Below are 18,767 nucleotides of genomic sequence, written 5' to 3'. Positions count from 1 at the left end.
TTACAGGCCCTCTGGCTGGGGCTGAAGCCCTTGGGCTTCAGCTTTAACCCCTACCCCGCACAGGGCAATGGGAATCAGGCGGACTCAGGCTTTGGTCCCACCTCCTGGGGTTGTGTAGTAATTTTTGTTGTCAGAAGGGGGTCGTGGTGCAATGAAGTTTGAGAACCCCTGGTGAAGAAGACTTTACTCTGGCACTAGCTCATGAGAGGATCCTCTGACACTAGGATGACCTTCCCATGGTTGGATACAGTGGGTTTAGGGCTGTTCTGTGCCTGCAGTGTAGAGCAAAGGAGCAGACAGCCCAGTGTGACAAATTGGGGAAATGTCTGTATCATTTCTTATTAATATTAATTGTTTATGACTCTGTTTCTCTGTTCAAACCGGCATTGTTACCCCCTGAATGTGTAATCAAATCAAAGGAGGCTGCACAAAGGGGGCTGTTTAGGAATTCATGAAGGGTAAATAATGATACAGATAAAAGAGCCCCTAACGTACCCACTTCAAAGGAGTTAAGATAACAACAGCTGGGACATCAACTGGAGGAAGAATCTACCTGGCTGGCACAATCCCAGTAAGGATGTGTTTCTCTTCCCAAGGCTAGGGCTGAGATCAAATGACCTACAGGGGTTGAAAAGGTGCCCTGGCAGAAAGGGTAGTGGGGGAACGGTCACCTCAGCTAGAAGCTGATAAAGGGACACAGAGTCAGCATACAACAAGGCTGACACCCAAGACAGAGTGGGTTCAGCAAGAGTCTTCAGCAGAGAGTCATCAGCAAGCAAGCTGTAAATTGTCCCCTGTCTTCTTTGGGCACCAAGGCTAAGTCATATCTACCTAGGGACTTGAGGAGAAAGCCAAGCACAGGCAAGAGAACGTGTGTAGATGTCTTTGCTATTGTTGACTCTATTTCTCTAAGCTCTGGGTATAATTTGGGTAAAATATACCATACTTTATTTTGGAGAAACTGCTTTAGTGTCACTGCATGCTATTCCTGACCACAGGCTCCCAAAAGAGAACTCCTGCAGGGTCCAAGCCTCGCTGGACCTACTAGGTAACACAGTTGGCAACCAGAAACCCAGGCAGAGAGTGGCTGGATTGCAGGATCCTGTCCCGAGGAGAAACGGAAGAACAGGCCAGCTGCCTGAAATGGATGCCCTTAGGGGACTGGGAAAGTGTCTCAGAACGGGCAACCTCTCCAGAGACCATGACAACCAGGTACTGAACTTAATGATTAAGGATAAAATTGTGCCACCTTTCATCACCTTGGGGAGCACTCACTCCCAATGCCTTTAGCTGGACTACTTTCATGGCGTAAGTGATTCCAATGGTTAGTAAGAGTTGCAAGGTGGACCCTAAATTACAGGGCATTTCATTCACAGTTCATCTGACTGTACAGAAGAGCACATATTTACTTCACAGCAACATAACTCATTGTACAAACTCTCTCTCAGGCACGTTCTAGTTCAGACAGGTATTACTGCAGAGACACTTCCGAGCTTAGATCAGAGAACTAAAGAATTTTACAGTAACTGGAACATTTTAAGTTTTATGCTTGATCCATGTACCTCTTTCCCTTCCCACAGTTAGCACCCCACAGTGACTAATATTCTGAGGTAGCGATACCTCTCCCTCCATTGGCTTAGATTAGACACAGTTTCCTGAAATAGTTAACTCAACAGTTTTAAACCTTGCCCAGCTACTGCAAAACATATAATACAAAGAAAACAGTACAAAGTACAAATTTAACAGTAATCCCTTGGTGCCAGTTCCTCATTGCCACAACTCAGACAAAGATGGAGACACAGAAATCAGTTCATTCAGTTATAATAAAAGAGACCTACTAAGGACTGGGAACAGTAAGCCCTTTAACCAGAGATGGCCAGCTGCCTCTCAGATCTGGTGAGTACCCTGGTGTTTACCTATTGCAGCTGATGTTTTTAATGCTATCAGCACTTTAAAGATGACAAAACCAATATATCAATAGGAAGAATCTGCCTCCTACTCCCTGAAAATTAAAGCTGGGCAAAACCAACAAAAATTATTTTGCACAAAAATTTGAAATTTTGACGTTGTTTCCACTTCACAAAGTCGAAAATTTTCTGTCTCACACAATTTTTCATAATTTTAACCAACACGTTGAAATTTTTATAAATTTTTTTCCCTTTACTGAAAATTATTTGTTTTCTGTCTGAAGACTGAGCTTTTGGTAAATGAAATATCTCATTAATGATTTTGAAAATAATGTTGATATAAATACTGATATAATTTCATTAAAATTTTGGTTAAAAATTGTGAAAAATGTAAAATGGCAATACTGTTGAAAATGTTTCTGTGATATTTCCATTAAGACTTCTTTAAAACAAATCTGTGTGTGTGACATGGCTTCTTTGAGTCTGTCTGTTCTGCAGTCAGGATGGTTGAAGCAGAACACACTTTTTTAGAGGATATCCCTTTAACAAGAAAAGTGAAAAAAAAATATTGGAACAAGAGCATTCTCTGAAGGCTCCTAAGTAGCTGGTTTCAGAGTAGCAGCCGTGTTAGTCTGTATTCGCAAAAAGAAAAGGAGGACTTGTGGCACCTTAGAGACTAACCAATTTATTTGAGCATAAGCTTTCGTGAGCTACAGCTCACTTCATCGGATGGGAGGACAGTCTGGGAGACAATCAAGGGAATGGGAGAGTCATGAGGTGCTTATTCATTAGCAGGTGGGATAAGAGAAAACACAAACAAAATATGTGAAAATACAATCCCAATCACGCAAAGATCTTTTGGGAATAGCTGGAGATGGCATAAGTCCCATCCAGAATCCAGTGGCAGAGGCCAAAGACAATTCTCTTCCCACAGCTACTACTTACATTAACACAAGAGCCTGGGAAGCCCCACAACTTATCACACTGTTGACAGGGAAACTCCAGGGTTTCCATGGCAGCAAAATGCAGTTTCTTGAGCTGCATGTAGAGAAAGGGTCAGATAACACATCTCTGGCCCCAGAGCAAGTAGAGGGAGAAAGAGTGTTTTCAGAACCAAGGCACCACTTATGCTTTGCTACCATTTCAGTGAAGATGAGACAATATTCTTATTCTGTTCCTGTGAAGTTTCTTACACCTGCAACAGTCTGTGACATATGAGATATATTTCTGGAAAGTGAAAGACAGATATAAGGAACATCCTGGTCTTACCACAAGCTTAAAAAGTAGTTTTTCTTTGCAGGTTAAGTACCAAAGGCTATTTCAAATGATCTTCGTTTTGGGAATTGGTGGATCCCTGCAAGTTGGCCTTCAAATTTCTATGATCACTTACGCTTCTGTGGTAAGCAGTCTTAAGCAGCTGGAATATTATTTGGTTGTGTGTGCAATGGGACTGCATGCTAGCTTGAGGATGCTCCTTCAAGGCAATTCACCAAGTGTTTGCATTGCAACTATTCCTCCCTTTTCTATTCTATCCTGTAGGTCAGTGTTCCTCAAAGTGTACAAAATAATTGAGAGGAGGGGAGAGATGTATTTTCAGAATGCTTTATGCTGTAGCTAGCTTTTCTTCTGACAGATGGTGCAGTCAGTAAGTTAAGGCGGTAAGGTTGTGCATTTCCTTATTGCATACTCCTGAGACCTCAGAGTGAATCTGTAAAGGATTTTTTTAAAGTAGGATTTTGCTTTACTTTACTTCTTGATGATGTATAAAGAAGACCTGAATGTGTGTGTGGGGGGGGGAGGGACAGGTTGTTTGTTTTTAAAAAAATCTTCTGTTTTCATACACTGGAAATATTAGGAATGTCAAGTTTGGTCTTCCCAGGTTTTGCTGAAGGACACTTCTTGGGGTTCTCAGAGCGTGGGTACTTTGAGGTCTCACACCATAAAGGGGAAGTGGTGTTGAATCTTTAATAAATAATAAAATAATAAAAATATCTAGCTCTTATAAGCTTCCTTCTTTTTCCAAAATACTCAATAATGACTAAAATTCAATAGGTGTTAACATAAAACAAAGAGTCAGATTATGCCTGCCTAGATCCATGTGGTCTGAAGTCATGATAGGGGAGTGGATGAAGACAGGACAAGCTGGAGATGGCATAGATGGGACGCTCATCATCCCGCTCCTGTCCTAAGGTTACCAGGAAAAACTAATAGATCCCCACATAGTGTTAACTTTTCTGTATAGCCTCCCCACCCCCGTCTTTGGGAGTGCCTTCTGCAGGCCAAGAGACAGAAGAGATGAATCCCTGACCTGAGGCACCCTTCACAGTTGCTCAGCTTAGAGTCTCAAATTTTGTGATGTCATTCAGTAACTTCATTAATTCTCCAGTCACCAGAGTATGTTCTAGGATAGACAAGATCTGCATTTCTAATGTAAAAAAGACTTAGAAGCAAGCAAATGTAATAAAATAAAACAAATACCTTTCAGATCTTTTTTATACACCCTAAAGAAGAGAAAAAGGGCAAAAGTCTAAATATATTTCCTTTGAAGGCAATGCCTTTTCCGTGGGGATTCAATGTTATCCAGTGGATTTCACCTTACAGAGAAAGTAGAATTTTAAGGCTTCAGGACAGTGAAAATGAAAACAAGGTGGGCAATCTCACTGTAAAAGCACCACCAGTCAACTGTTTAAGAGAGGATCAAGATTGAGGTGCACTTGCAGAACTGCATGGGGAATTCTGTACTGTGTCCGACTTAAAGCCAATGTCATTACCCTCTTATTTTCATAGCTATAAATTAAATCACAATTTTTAAGCAAATTCAAGGAACATCTCTGGAATTTTTCACTCCACTCTAAATATATTAAACTCTCTCTGGCCTTTAGCTCCTAGCAGTTCCACAGTGTGAAACAGAAAAGGAGCAATACAAAGTTGATGTTCAAGGTCTCAGATTCAAGAAGCAGCAGAAAAGTTTGGTGGAATTATGGGTTCTTTTTTAAATTATGTCTAATAGTAAGTCACCCACTTTTAACTTCTTCTAAATAGTGCCTGAAAATATGACAAATAACTAAGAACAATCCATTGGAGTCATGTTTAGTTAATGAAAATCCCCTTTTTCTTTCCCAGCATGTTAAAAAGTTTATCAATGAAACCTGGCAAGAGCGATATAGCTCTCCTCTTCATCATGAGACCCTTATGTTGCTGTGGTCCTTCATTGTGTCTGTCTTCGGTATAGGGGGACTCCTAGGGTCTCTGGGCAGTGGATACCTGACTAGAAAATATGGCAAGTATGTATATATAAAAACAAGTTGTTAATCAAAAGTCATGAAACAATTAATGAGTGGTTGAGTCCTTGAGTGTGAAACATTCTTTTAGGTATTCTAGGACCAAACCATTTAGCACCTTGAAAGTAAGGATCAAGACCTTAAACCTGACGTAGTATTCTGTAGAAAGCTAGAAGAGTGAGAAGACTACTGGAGTGATATATTGATTATATCATTCTACATTTGTTGCAATTTCCTCAGGGCTGAGACCTTCAACCCTGATAGGTTATATTGCTATGGCCTAGGTGGGAACTAACAAAGACATCTATTATTGAGGCCTGGTTACCATCAGCAAGGAGGGGATGCTGTTTCCTAGCAAGCTGAAATGACAGAATGGGTTTCTTGGAGGTGCAACTATGAGTTTAGCATCACTGAGAAGCACAGAAGTCCTCCTAGGCTATGGTCTGACTTTCTGAGTTGTGGGTATGTCTTCAAGTGGAAAAGTTGCGTCTCTAAGATCTTCTAAGTGTTTTCCTATGCCAACCAGCATAACGTCTGTATTACTAGCCTTCAGCTTCAGCCAGCTCTTTTTCATCCATATTCTTATCTCATCCAGACTCTTAGATAGTTGGCTGACAACAGTATATTCCTAAATTGTGAAGGACAGGTAGAGTTGTATGCCATGTGCATATTGTTGACATTTGAGCCCATTAGGTCTCTGTTTTTCCTAGTGCCCCCATGTAAATATTTAATAAGGGCTTGTCTACACTTAAAATGCTGCATGAGCGCAGCTTCACCGCTGCAGCTCTTCAGTGAAGATGCTACCTACCCCCATGGGAGGCCTTCCCATTGGTGTAGGTTCTCCACCTCCCTAAGAGGCGGTAGCTAGGTCAATGGGAGAATTCTCCCATCAGCCTAGTGCTGTCTATACTGGGGGTTAGGTGGCTTTAACTGTGTCACTCAGGGGTGTGGATTTTTCACACTCTTGCGCAATGGAGTTATACTGACCCAATTTCCTAGTGTAGACCAGGCCTAAGACTGGGGAGAGAAGTGTGCCCTGAGAGAGTCTGCAAGTGATGGGCACAGTGGTGTAGGTGGGATTTGCCTACAGTTTTATGGAAGTTTCTTTTGCACTGTTACAGAAAGAAATGTCTAATGTGCAACAATCTGCTCATGCTATCAGCTGCATTTGTCATGGGCTTCAGTAAGACAGCCAAGTCCTTTGAAATGATTCTGATTGGACGCTTACTATGTGGCATCAGTGCAGGTGAGACTTCTCATACAAGTCAATTCTCTTTCCTATCCCACAATGCTTTGTCTCTCTTCAAATTTGGATTTCCCTTTACTTTGACAACAAAATGTCCAGATTCATCCTCAGTGGTGCAATGTCTCATTAGGTCATATGCACAGAAACAGCACACCTGCTACAACACTTATTCTTACACATATCAAAATGTTACCAATTCTGCTCACAAAAAACAAAGTTCTACTTTGAAAAAAAAATATCCCTAGAGCAGCCAGAGGAAAGTTTGGGCTTACTGTATAACGTGTAATTTTCTTGATGGGAAAGAAATGAATAGATACATACTGTTCTCAGCCTACTTCAGTTACAATCTGTAGTTTCAGCAGAATATGGTTCTGATCAACGAAATTGGAAAACAAAACAGAGGACAGTTTAAATCTAATGTTCTCATAAAGCTCTCAAGAAACAACTCTATTCAGAGCTTCACCCATTTTATTTTCTCTCTGTGAAAATTCTCAGTACACTGTCTTTACCCCTCCCTCAACACATGAACTCCTTTGAGTTAGGAAAATGACCTGGGATAACCAATAAAAGTAAATCCTGGCACGTAGCCCAGATGTCAATAAAAACTTCCCATGCTAATGCCATTATGTCTTCGATTTCTCACCTACACAAAAGGATACCTATTTCACCTCTTTCTTTTGGAAAGGGATCTCTTATTTTGAAACAAGAACTTTTCTAAACTGATGTAAGACAATGTTGCATTGAATGGCAGCATTTTTTTTCTTTTTGGCCCATGCACTGGGATGCTCTGTAATTTCTTCTATGAGGGGCACCGCTCTCGCCCAGAGAGAATTTCATCTGATTCAACAGAGTTTCACATCTTTATCCCTTTTGCTACCATATGCTAACAGGAAGGACAATGTCAGAAACTTGTTTACTTTAATATCAAACAGAAGTATGCTGAGATCACAGTATTAAGGGAAAGCTGTTACTTATCTAAAAGATGTAATATTTATTTTTAAATGCCTTTGTTTTCAGATTAAATATTTCACTCATTAAAAGATACAAATAACACTTTTTGCCCCAAATCTGCAACATTAATAACAATGTGCAAAACAGATACACATGACAAAAGTATTCATGATTTGCTCTGGAATCCAGTATTGCTTGCTACAGAAATAGCCCATAAAGTACTAAAACCACAATTTTTTAAATTTACACTAATTTTATTTCCTATAATGGTTTTGTTTCATCTCCTAAATTCAAGGCTTAGGAATTCCTCTACATCCTCAGTATGCTGGAGAGGTTTCCCCCAAGAAGCTGCGTGGATTTGCAAATTCTACTATCCCTCTTTTTGGGGCACTGGGAAAAACCCTTGGGCAAATTATGGGACAAAGGTAGAATACACTTACTTCCCTACCTACCTTTATTTCTCTATATTCTTTATCTTTCTGTTCATAGTTTCCATTTGCCCACGCATCTCTCCAAAAACAAAATCTGTTGAAGTTTTATTTTACAATATTTACATTTTTATACTCTCCAGGGAGTATTTAGGAACTGAGTCATTGTGGCCATTACTGATGGCCTCCTGTGGAATTGCAGCATTGGTCCAGCTGGTCACTCTGCCATTCTTTCCTGAGTCTCCACCCTACCTCCTGATGCATAAAGGAGATGAGGAAGGTTGCCTGAAAGGTAACTGAGAGAGTTCCCTGGTCCTCACTTTTATTTCTATTGGTTTTTTGGATTTGTGATGTTAATAGAACCTGTTAAGGGGATTTGTGATATTAGGTGGTACCAAGTTTCCCACTGCCCATTACTGATTCTGTGAATATAGATGAGCTACAGATTTTGATACATGTCTAAATTAGTAAACAAACTTTTCTTTGTAAAATTCTGTATTAGGGGAAGCTTTAGCTTTCTACCATTACCAGCTAACTTCATTATTGCATTGATCATTCTGATTGATTAATGAGATATGGCCTGTCAGTTCAATGGAATAATCAGTGCAGATACTGAACAATTCATGCATTATCTACTCAGTAAATTCAATAGTTAACTGAATAACAAAGAGTGGACTAACATGATGGATTTTGTCTTTCTCATGGACAGCCATGAAGCAGTTCTGGGGTGAAGGGACTCATCAAGCAGAGATTGATGACATGATGAAGGAGAAGGCTACAATGAAAAGCACCAAGATTCTCAGTGTCTTGGAGCTAATGAAAGAAGCATCCTTGCGTTGGCAGTTGTATACCATAATTATTATTATAGTTACCCTGCAGATTTGTGGCATCAATACAGTTGAGTTCTTCCTCACTTTAAGTCTCAAAACTATTAGGCAGCCTTGAAAATGCTATAGACTCAGTATAATTGGCATTTGGTTAACATGGGAGTCCATAGCATTTCAGAATCTCACCACGCAATCTCAAATGTATATTTAAGAGAAAGAGTGATAGTTTTGAATACTGCAAGACTCCACACATCAGGGTTCTTGGGAGGGAAGAATGGGTTCTACCACGACATTATTGGATCTGTCCCTGCAGTGTCCATATATGTAGCTGTTTCTGATAGCTAGTGGAGATCAGCGGAGTGATAAGTAGTGGGACTACCTCCCGCCTATGTCAATATGTGCTGCAATTGTTCGCCATGGACGGCAGGCACCTAACTCTGAGCCAAGCTAACATGCACTCTGTCTAGGATGGGGAGTAATGAAAGCACACAAACTTAAGAATCGAATGTCAAAATTATTACATAGGACTCGTTTGCAAATTCCCACTTTGATGTGGGACTACTGGATTGAGGAGTATAATTATAAGGAGGTATCTTGAGCAACTATAGTGCAGGTCTATTTATAATACAATATCATCTGACAAATACAGGTCCCAACAGCAGCAACAGCAGAAAACTGATAAAACCTGGTCAGTGTCATATTCTGCTCCATCCTTGTGTTTAAGGATTGCATACACAAGCAGCACAGATTAAAAGGGCACAATTCCGTATTGCAACATTTCACCACCACATTACACTGCTGCACTGCATGGAGAAAGGTTCTTGACTCACCTTCAAGCGATCTAGTCAAACACTACTTCCCAAATGAATAGTAGACATTCACTGGAGCAACTGCCATACTTACAAACAGGAGCAGAGCCCCACCATTATTTCAATACTGTAGAGATCATTCCTTCTTATGTATAGTGGCTGGTCTTCCCTGACAAACAGTGTGTGTGTGTGTGGGAATACCACTTGCCCTGTGAAATGGGTTCCACTTAAAAACACTGAGTTCCTAAGGAAGAAATACACCATTCTATTCCGACACCAAGACTTTCAAAAGCACTTAATGATACACGTCTATAAAGAACTGATGAAACCTCAGCAATGATGGTCTCACCGTCACAGGGTTTTAGTTACTGTAATGTTTTATAATAAAATATTTTAATTTCATAACATTTTACAGTGTTTTCATCTTTCAGTAATACAAAGTCTCACACCTACCCAACTTTATGTAGAACTGCAACATTGCAACACTGAACAGTAGAGACAAATCACAGTTCTCACTGGAGAATAGCAATTATTTATCTGGTGCCAGGAACAGTGTCACACATACATATGTAAGAGGTAGTTTACTTTTCTTTGATTGCATTTTCTAGATCTATGTTTATGCTTTTGAAGTGCTCCACACGGCTGGGTTTGGTGAAGACATCATCCCCTACATGTCACTGAGTGTTGGTCTATGTGAACTCCTCTCTTCTATACTCTGCGTAAGTAAAATTACACTGGGAATTGGTCAGAATTTGCTCCATCTGCAATTACATCAATGTGATTTGTATCCCTCAGAGCATCGTCATTGAGCAACTTGGCAGAAAGAGGCTGCTTTGCGGGGGCTATGGGATAATGGCTTTAATACTGGCTAGCCTCACAGTAACACTCGCCCTGCAGGTGAGGAAAATCTTTCCAATGAGTTCTTTTCCAATATCCACCCCATTTCTAACCCTTCCCATCAATAGTTCTACTGGCTATAGAAAAAGGCCAGTTGGCTCTAGAATCCCCAAAATAACTTTTGCTACTATGATGTCAGAGCTGGTAGTCGCTAAAGTTTGTCATGAGACTCCCCCAATCTTCCTCACACTCTGACGCAGGCAGGGCTGAACCTCAGGTAGATTCAATCTTGATTGGTTTCAGAGTAACAGCCGTGTTAGTCTGTATTCGCAAAAAGAAAAGGAGTACTTGTGGCACCTTAGAGACTAACCAATTTATTTGAGCATGAGCTTTCGTAAGCTACAGCTCACTTCATCGATAATGTCTTCTGCAGTTTCCACAGAATGCATCCGATGAAGTGAGCTGTAGCTCACGAAAGCTCATGCTCAAATAAATTGGTTAGTCTCTAAGGTGCCACAAGTACTCCTTTTCAATCTTGATTGTCCTCCTTCTTCTGTGGCCTGTGAATGTGGCGACTGTTAGCACAGTCTGCTGTATTCCTCCCTCCTTTACAGCTGGACCCAGCCAAAATGGTTAAAAGCTAAATGTGATCTCAACAATACTAGTATCATTGCTGTTGCTCCTTCAGAGACAGGGCTCTTGTGATACCAGCACTCATGGAAGAGGAGCTGCTCCAAACTGCTTCCTTACCCTCAGTGCCTCCCACTCCTGTTTCATTTATGATGGATCAGTGTATCTACAGAATCACTGGTCCAGGCTCCACCCTTCCTTGTGACCAACCCTCTGTGCACTATGGTGCAGAGACTCTTCTCTACATGGAGATGTGATCCATGGAGTGCAAGAGGTATAGTGAACAAGTGCCCAAAAGCTCTTTCACCCCTGTACAGGAGGCAGGATCTGCTGCATCCAGGGACCTCCATATATGTTGAAGGGGCTACAGAGGCAAGACTTGCCCTTAAAAAGAGGTGACCTCAACAAAAATGGAATTTTTCCCTTTTTGTTTGTTTGTTTCTTTATAGTGTACAAAGAGGCCTTGAAGGTTCTCTTTTGTTTAAGGATTCTTCTGTACATTCAAAATTCAGGTGTTATACCCTGGATTTATAGACAACTGGACAACTTGGAGATCTACCACAAAGAATCTATTGAAGGACAACATGATTATGGGAAAGGGAAAGTGATTTTTAGTCACCCTGCTTAAAGCATTGTTTTTGTTCATAACCATTTAACAAACACCTGGGAGAAAAACCTTTCATTAAAGAATCAAGACCTTCACCCCTTCAACAAGGCATGAGAAAGAGATCTCATCTGGACTGTGAACTAACAAGTCCTTAACAAAATCAGGGAAGACACAATCTGGTATTCTTCATATTTCTAAAGTTAGGAAAAAGAAAAGCAAGCAGAATTTGGGAGGCAGGGAGAGAAGGGGTAGTCGGAAAATGAGGCCAGGGTGGAAACGAGGAACTATTTGTCACTAGCTGAACAGACATCACTAAGCTTTGTATTCCTCTCTAGGACTGGTTCTTCTGGATGCCATACTGCAGCCTCTGTCTTATTTTGTTGTATGTGATCTTCTTTGGCATTGGGCCAGGTGAGTAGTTCAACAGAGAGGGAGAGAGACAGGAACCAGGCCACGTGAGTACAACAACATAGTAAGGAGATAGGGAAAACAAATAGCATATACCATTTAGGTATATGTGGAGTAACCGCAGAATCCAGAATGCTAATATGGACAAGGATAGGGAAAGAAGAGAACTAGACCACATGAATACATCTTCTTAGAGGAAGGAGAGAGGAGAGAGTGCATTAACGTGAGAGTAGAACCTGAGTGAAGGAAATTATTGACCTTACGTTATTGATTATATGACCTCAGAGGCTCAGGAAATACTTTTCTCCATCAAAAAGTCTTTCCCCCGCTCCCCAAAATATGTCATCTATGGCACTGATTCTGTAGCAGCATATGGCCTCCCAGTGGTTCTAAAACTGGGGGTTGGGATCCCAAAGTGGGTCATGACCCCATTTTAATGGGGTCGCCAGGGCAGGCATTAGTCTTGCTGGGGCCTAGGACTGAAACCCAAGCCCCACCACCTGGGGCTGAAGCCAAAGCCTGAGGACTTCAGCCCTGGGCAACGGGGCTCAGGTTATAAGCCCCCTGCCCAGGGCTGAAGCCCTTTGGCTTTGACACCCCACCCCACCCCCCATCGGGGCAGAGGGGCTTGGACAGGCTCAGGCTTTAGTCCCCCCTCCTGGGATCATATAGTAATTTTTGTTGTCAGAAGGGGGTCACGGTGCAATGAAGTTTGAGAACCCCCATATTGGCAACACGAACTCAATAAATAAAACAGGAGAGCAGGCAATTGTGGTTGACCTAAGGCACTCTTTGATCAAGTATTAGCCCCAAATATGATTTAACATTAGGCACAGGCAGACTAATTTTGCTTAATTTTGAACACTCTTGAACATCATAGGTTCAGTAGCAAGACAGACTTGAAAAGTTATTTGGCTTGTGTTTTGCTAAGCAGAGAACAAAGAAGGTGCACAGAATAAAAATATTCATGGAAAAAAACAGGGTGATAACACAAAGCAGAGAGCAGGCAGAGTGAAAAACAGAGAGAGAGTCTGAAAAAAAGAAAGAGGAAAAGTTTAAAAATACATTATACACATGTACGCAGAGTGGATAATTAATTTGTGCCAGAGCAGAGATACTCAGACCTCAGTGGTTCAGGAGCCAAATTAGTGATCAACATTACCCAAAAGAGCCACAGTCATGTGAATTCACTATATATAATTTTCACAGCAAAATGACTGACCAGGTGTTCTACAATTGGTTAATAACATAGTATAAGCATCCTGATTGGTTAATAATTAAATCACTCAATGGTTTAATATCATGTGCTGCAAACAGCCACAGGAAACACATTAAAGAGCCATTTGTGGCTCCCGACCTTCAGTCTGAGTATCACTGTGCTACAGCTAGCTTTTGGGGTGACTCTTCTTTCATGCATAGTACTGGCTTCCTTTTACCTAGAAAAGCCTATTCGGTTTCAGCTGCCTTCCCTTCCCTTGGGGGGAGCATGGTTTGCTAACTCACAGTTGTTTAGTTAGTCCTGGGACCTCAAAACATAATCTGAAGCATTGGTAAAAGCCAAACTCTATGAGGTTCATCCATGCCTATCAATATCATCTAGTACATTGGGACATTAAAAAGGGAGAGTTCCATAGTCCTATAATAACAACAAAATAATGATGATAATAATAAGCACTTGTATAGCATCTTTCATGTCAGACTTTCAGACTGTTACAAATATTCTCACATCTTCCCAGCGAGTTAATTACCATTTAAAAACTCAACATTTGTTACATATATTTCTTGATACATAGACTAGAAACTTACACAGTGGCATCTGAGTTACTACTGTAACTGTGGGTATTTTCTGTCTTCGTAATGGCAACACATCCTGGAATCATCATCACCAATAATTTACATGTAGGGAAACTGAGGCAGGGAGATTAAGGCATATATTCAATAATGTACTTAAGGATGTGCCAATGAGTTGACTCAATTATTTAAATGAGATTACTCCTATACTTCCCAAATTGGGGTCTAGATGGCTTGCCCATGGGCACACAATGAGTCTGTGGAGAAAAATAAATCAGAACTCACAAGATCCTTGCTTTCAGCTCTATATTCACTGTGCATCCCATACAGCCTCTTACCTTGGCCATTACATTAGCATGATAGTTTTGTTATCTATTTTCACCAACAACTTTTAATGAAAATTTTTTTCACTGGAGGGAGAGAGGAAAGAAAGAAGGTGAAGGGAAACAGAGTAGCTAAGAAAACAACACAGCAATTATTACTTGTTCATGTTTCATCTTCCTTTCAGCTGGTGCCACAATATCCATTAGGGTTGAAATCTTTGACCAGTCATCCAGACCATCTGCCTTTGTGATTGGTGGGGCCCTCAACTGGGTTGGAATCTTTGTGATTTGGATGATTTTCCCATTCATTGTGGTAAGTGATTCTAACTGGATCATTTCCCAACTGCTTCTAATTTAAACCACCTTGAGAGGGTTGCAGGAAAATGGAGATGAATAAAGAGCAGTAAATCACAATGCTGGGTCAGTTTGGAATCTTTTGGCTCCTATTCTGTGGAGACCACTTACGTAACATAGGTGGTGCATTTCATTTTTAGACTGAACTGATCTCAAACTCAAACATGTAAAGAATGACTTCTCCTTTATTTAAACATTATCTGACTTCAAAGATATAAAGTCACATTCAAGAATCTGAAAGTCAGAAGATTTGTTCATATTTCTCTCAATTTTTTTCCCCAGGAGAGCCTTGGTCAGTTCTTCTTCCTCATCTTTATGGGGATTCTTGTCACTTCTGGGATCTTTATCTACTGGTTCCTTCCAGAGACAAAGGGAATGTCTATCACTGAAATCCAAGAGGAATTCAATAAGTTAAATTTTAGGAAGAAATATGTCCCAGCCATGGAGAAGAATGTCAGTGAAGATTATACTTTCTGCACTCAGCTCTGATTTACCATCAAAGGGAGTCAGGAAAAGGAAGAAAGAAGAGACATTAGTGACTTTCAGACTGGAAAATAAAGCCACACTGGACTGTCAGCTTTAATATCTTTTATTGGCCAACTTTTGTTGGTGAAAGGGATACGCTTTCAAGCCACACAGAGCCTGAGGAAGAGTCTCTCTCACCAACAGAAGTTGGTCCAATAAAAGATATTCCCTCACCCATCTTCTCTCTCTAATGTCCTGGGACCAAGTGCTGCTCTCCAGTCAACTCAGAAACAGGATGATGTCTGTTAGTAACAGATCCAGTGCTCAAGACTGGAATGACTGAGAACTCTGGCTTAACTTGGTGAACTGTAAATATTCTTTTATACTATCCGTCAATGAATCAAAGGTTGGCGTTATGTTTAAAACTTTTAAACAACTCTCAGCTGAACCATGAGTAAAGAGAGGAAATAGAAACCCACCTCTTCCAAAGTGACTTCCAATTGTCATTTTACAATACAAAACTGGGAATAGTGAAGTTATTCGGTTGCTCTCCAGGGCTTAGGTTTAGACAGTGATAGATCCAAGAAAAAGTTAAAAAGAAAGAGGAGGGAAAATCCAATGTTCTTTTTGACCCAACGTCATTGAATGGGAAAAATTTTGATTCACATCACAAAGGGATAAGAGCTCAGATAACTCTCCATAAAAGATGGTGTCATAGGCAGAACTAAGGTTGCTCAACACTTTCCACTCTAAGATTCTGCTTTCAGTTGCTCATAACTTTGCCAAATTTAAACTGTTCTGGCTGAAATTTTCCATGCTGGAAGTCTGACTCAGGCTGATTTCCCCCAACCCCTCACATTCCCTGCTTTTTTCTCCTTTAAATTTCAATTAAACAGTTCAGATGTGTGCAAAAATGAGATTAGATAAAAACACATTGTTTTCCCCATGTTAAAAAAAATTCTTACAGCAGTTTTGTTGAGAAGTTCTACCAACTCCATCCTTTGGAGAAAGGACTTAACATTTGGCAGGATGGCCATTCGAGTACCAGGAATGTGCCTTTTGCTGTCCCCACGTGCTTGTGTAGGACAGGTTTGGCACCCCTGTCATGAGGTACTCCTGTGTGCCAAAAATGCTAACAAGGGGTATGAAGCAGAAGAAAAAGCCTTGTGTAAGAGTCTTATCTGTTTTCACAACTGATTCCACCTTATCATCTATGGGTATGCTGGGGAGGTGGTGCGGTGGTCAAACTCCCATTTATATGCAAATTCCTGGAATTCTTCTAAGGCAAAAAGAAAAGGAGTACTTGTGGCACCTTAGAGATGAACAAATTTGAGCGTAAGCTTTCGTGAGCTACAGCTCACTTCATCGGAAGCTCACGAAAGCTTATGCTCAAATAAATTTGTTAGTCTCTAAAGGTGCCACAAGTACTCCTTTTCTTTTTGCGAATACAGACTAACACGGCTGCCGTTCTAAGGCAAAGAGGAGTCCGTAATCATTGAGTACAGAATCTAGAATGTCATATCTCACAGAGTGGGTCTTCAGTTTGCCAAGTATTGATTTACTTTTTGTATCAGGTAGGGAGGGCATCAACCTCCAAAAACTGGACTAGTAGTCCACAGTAGCCAAGTATTGGTTTTCCTTGAAGGTAAGCAAGTCCTCTCCCACCTTTTCCCAGGGTTGAGTGAGCAGTTCATATAGGAACAGAGTTTTTCTGTTGACGGGTATCACTCAACCAGCCATGTTCACACCCTTCTAAGGAGTTCAGTTATGTATTCATTCCTGGCCAGTGAACACTCAAGTCCATCTAAAACAACTGTCAATGCCACGGTGTAAGGCATTTTTTTTGCATGATATCCTTGCATAATGAGGCAGGGACAACAGCTTTGTCCTCAAAATATGATTCCATCCTACACACTCAGCTCATTTTAAATTTGAAAATGCAGTTCTGCTCCTATCAGCACTTGGCTTGTGTCTTCTGGCCACCCTGCTAGTATCTGCGGAAAAGGACCTAGGGGTGACAGTGGACGAGAAGCTGGATATGAGTCAGCAGTGTGCCCTTGTTGCCAAGAAGGCCAATGGCATTTTGGGATGTATAAGTAGGGGCATAGCGAGCAGATCGAGGGACGTGATCATTCCCCTCTATTCGACATTGGTGAGGCCTCATCTGGAGTACTGTGTCCAGTTTTGGGCCCCACACTACAAGAAGGACGTGGATAAATTGGAGAGAGTCCAGCGAAGGGCAACAAAAATGATTAGGGGTCTGGAACACATGACTTATGAGGAGAGGCTGAGGGAGCTGGGATTGTTTAGCCTGCAGAAGAGAAGAATGAGGGGGGATTTGATAGCTGCTTTCAACTACCTGAAAGGGGGTTCCAAAGAGGATGGCTCTAGACTGTTCTCAATGGTAGCAGATGACAGAACAAGGAGTAATGGTCTCAAGTTGCAGTGGGGGAGGTTTAGATTGGATATTAGGAAAAACTTTTTCACAAAGAGGGTGGTGAAACACTGGAATGCGTCACCTAGGGAGGTGGTAGAATCTCCTTCCTTAGAGGTTTTTAAGGTCAGGCTTGACAAAGCCCTGGCTGGGATGATTTAACTGGGAATTGGTCCTGCTTCGAGCAGGGGGTTGGACTAGATGACCTTCTGGGGTCCCTTCCAACCCTGATATTCTATGATTCTATGATTTCTAGACTGCCTGTAGTTGGATGTCCTTTTCTGTAACCTCTTTGATTTCCATCAGCTTTGCTCTTGAAACTCGGAGATGATGCAGCATGTTAATGGATACAATGTTCTGACCCCCTTCCCCAGCTCAGGGATGGTGGGTAAATGCCCTGCTCAGGTGTCAGCTAACACCAGTAATCTGCCTGGACATTCTCTCTACCTGGTGGACTGGAGGCACATCCACATGTACTGCAATCTATTTGGAGCATTAAGAAGGGGCCTTGCCATAATTACACTATTACTGGGTAGCCAAAGGTGTACTGATGGAATCACTCCAATCGAAATATCACAGCCAGAAGCTCTTTTGGGGGATATATAAAGATTCTGGCCTTGAAGAGTTCTGGCAAGATGTGATCAGTTGTGGATAGTGGCATTTTTTCCCCAATGTCCAGGTCAGTGGCTTTGAATCTATGCAGACGTGTGATTTGCCTGATGGCTTTTTTACCACCATCATGTTGCTTACCCAGGCTGTATTGGCCTCTACAGGTACTAGGATACTCCTGCTCTGCAGACTTGCAAACTCCTTGCATAGTAGATTATGTAGTGCCACCAGAATTTTCCTTTGTGGTAAGCACACAAGTTCCACTGTGGGGTCTACATTCAGTCTTAGCTTTCCTTTGAGGCACCCTTCGCTGTTGAAAACATCCATATGCTTTTAAAGTTGTCTCCATTGTCTATGAGACTCCCCCTTTGGCTTCTTGCACTGCACTTATAAAATTCTGAAGCTGCATCCAGATCAGATCCATGGTTTGTATGGCTGTATTTCCTAAGAGGGGTCTGTAATGCTTGCCATCCACCACCACAAACTTTGATTGGTACCATTCCTTATTTTTCAGGCTAGTTATTACCAAGTCACATTTTCTTACGGGCTACGTTATGTTCTCATTGTACATTGTTAGACTGTTCCTGTTTGCAACGGGTATGTTCAAGTGCAATTCACCCGGAGCAATTTCATTGAAGGGGGCCCTGCCATTCAGCTGAAATAGCACAGGGCATTTCTCTATTAACATTGTTGCATGCACAGAGGTTGATATTGTCCCTTGTTGCTTTCCTGTCTTGACAGCCTGAACCTGGTTCATTCTCAAACTCAAGGAGAGAGTCATGATATCCTCTCTGCTGTCTGATGTGCCATCCCTCTCTTGTACAAGTCTGACTAATCTTTCAGATCTTGCTCTGCTCTTG

The 18,767-nt window shown here is 41.3% G+C and overlaps 1 protein-coding gene across 4 annotated transcripts; it reads left to right on the top strand.

Moving 5' to 3' along the window:
- Positions 1 to 1,729: 1,729 nt before the first annotated feature.
- LOC140898912 (solute carrier family 2, facilitated glucose transporter member 11) lies at positions 1,730 to 15,342 on the top strand. 4 transcript variants are annotated; one of them, XM_073313473.1, is made up of 12 exons: positions 1,730 to 1,896; positions 3,208 to 3,306; positions 5,031 to 5,191; positions 6,310 to 6,434; positions 7,681 to 7,810; positions 7,957 to 8,105; positions 8,523 to 8,710; positions 10,058 to 10,168; positions 10,245 to 10,346; positions 11,859 to 11,934; positions 14,231 to 14,358; positions 14,682 to 15,342. In XM_073313473.1, the coding sequence occupies exons 1-12, from the start codon at positions 1,873 to 1,875 to the stop codon at positions 14,886 to 14,888; spliced, it is 1,500 nt and encodes a 499-aa protein (XP_073169574.1). In that variant the 5' UTR covers positions 1,730 to 1,872; the 3' UTR covers positions 14,889 to 15,342. The 4 variants fall into 4 exon arrangements, with proteins under 4 accessions (XP_073169574.1, XP_073169576.1, XP_073169577.1 ...); XM_073313474.1 differs by lacking the exon at positions 1,730 to 1,896 and adding an exon at positions 4,790 to 4,916 and having other exon boundaries at positions 3,227 to 3,306; XM_073313475.1 differs by lacking the exon at positions 3,208 to 3,306.
- Positions 15,343 to 18,767: the final 3,425 nt, after the last annotated feature.

Source organism: Lepidochelys kempii, chromosome 15 (genome assembly GCF_965140285.1).
Source record: "Lepidochelys kempii isolate rLepKem1 chromosome 15, rLepKem1.hap1, whole genome shotgun sequence".
NCBI lineage: Eukaryota > Metazoa > Chordata > Testudines > Cheloniidae > Lepidochelys > Lepidochelys kempii.
Note: the sequence above shows the minus strand (reverse complement) of the source record. Positions and strands in the feature narration are given on the sequence as shown.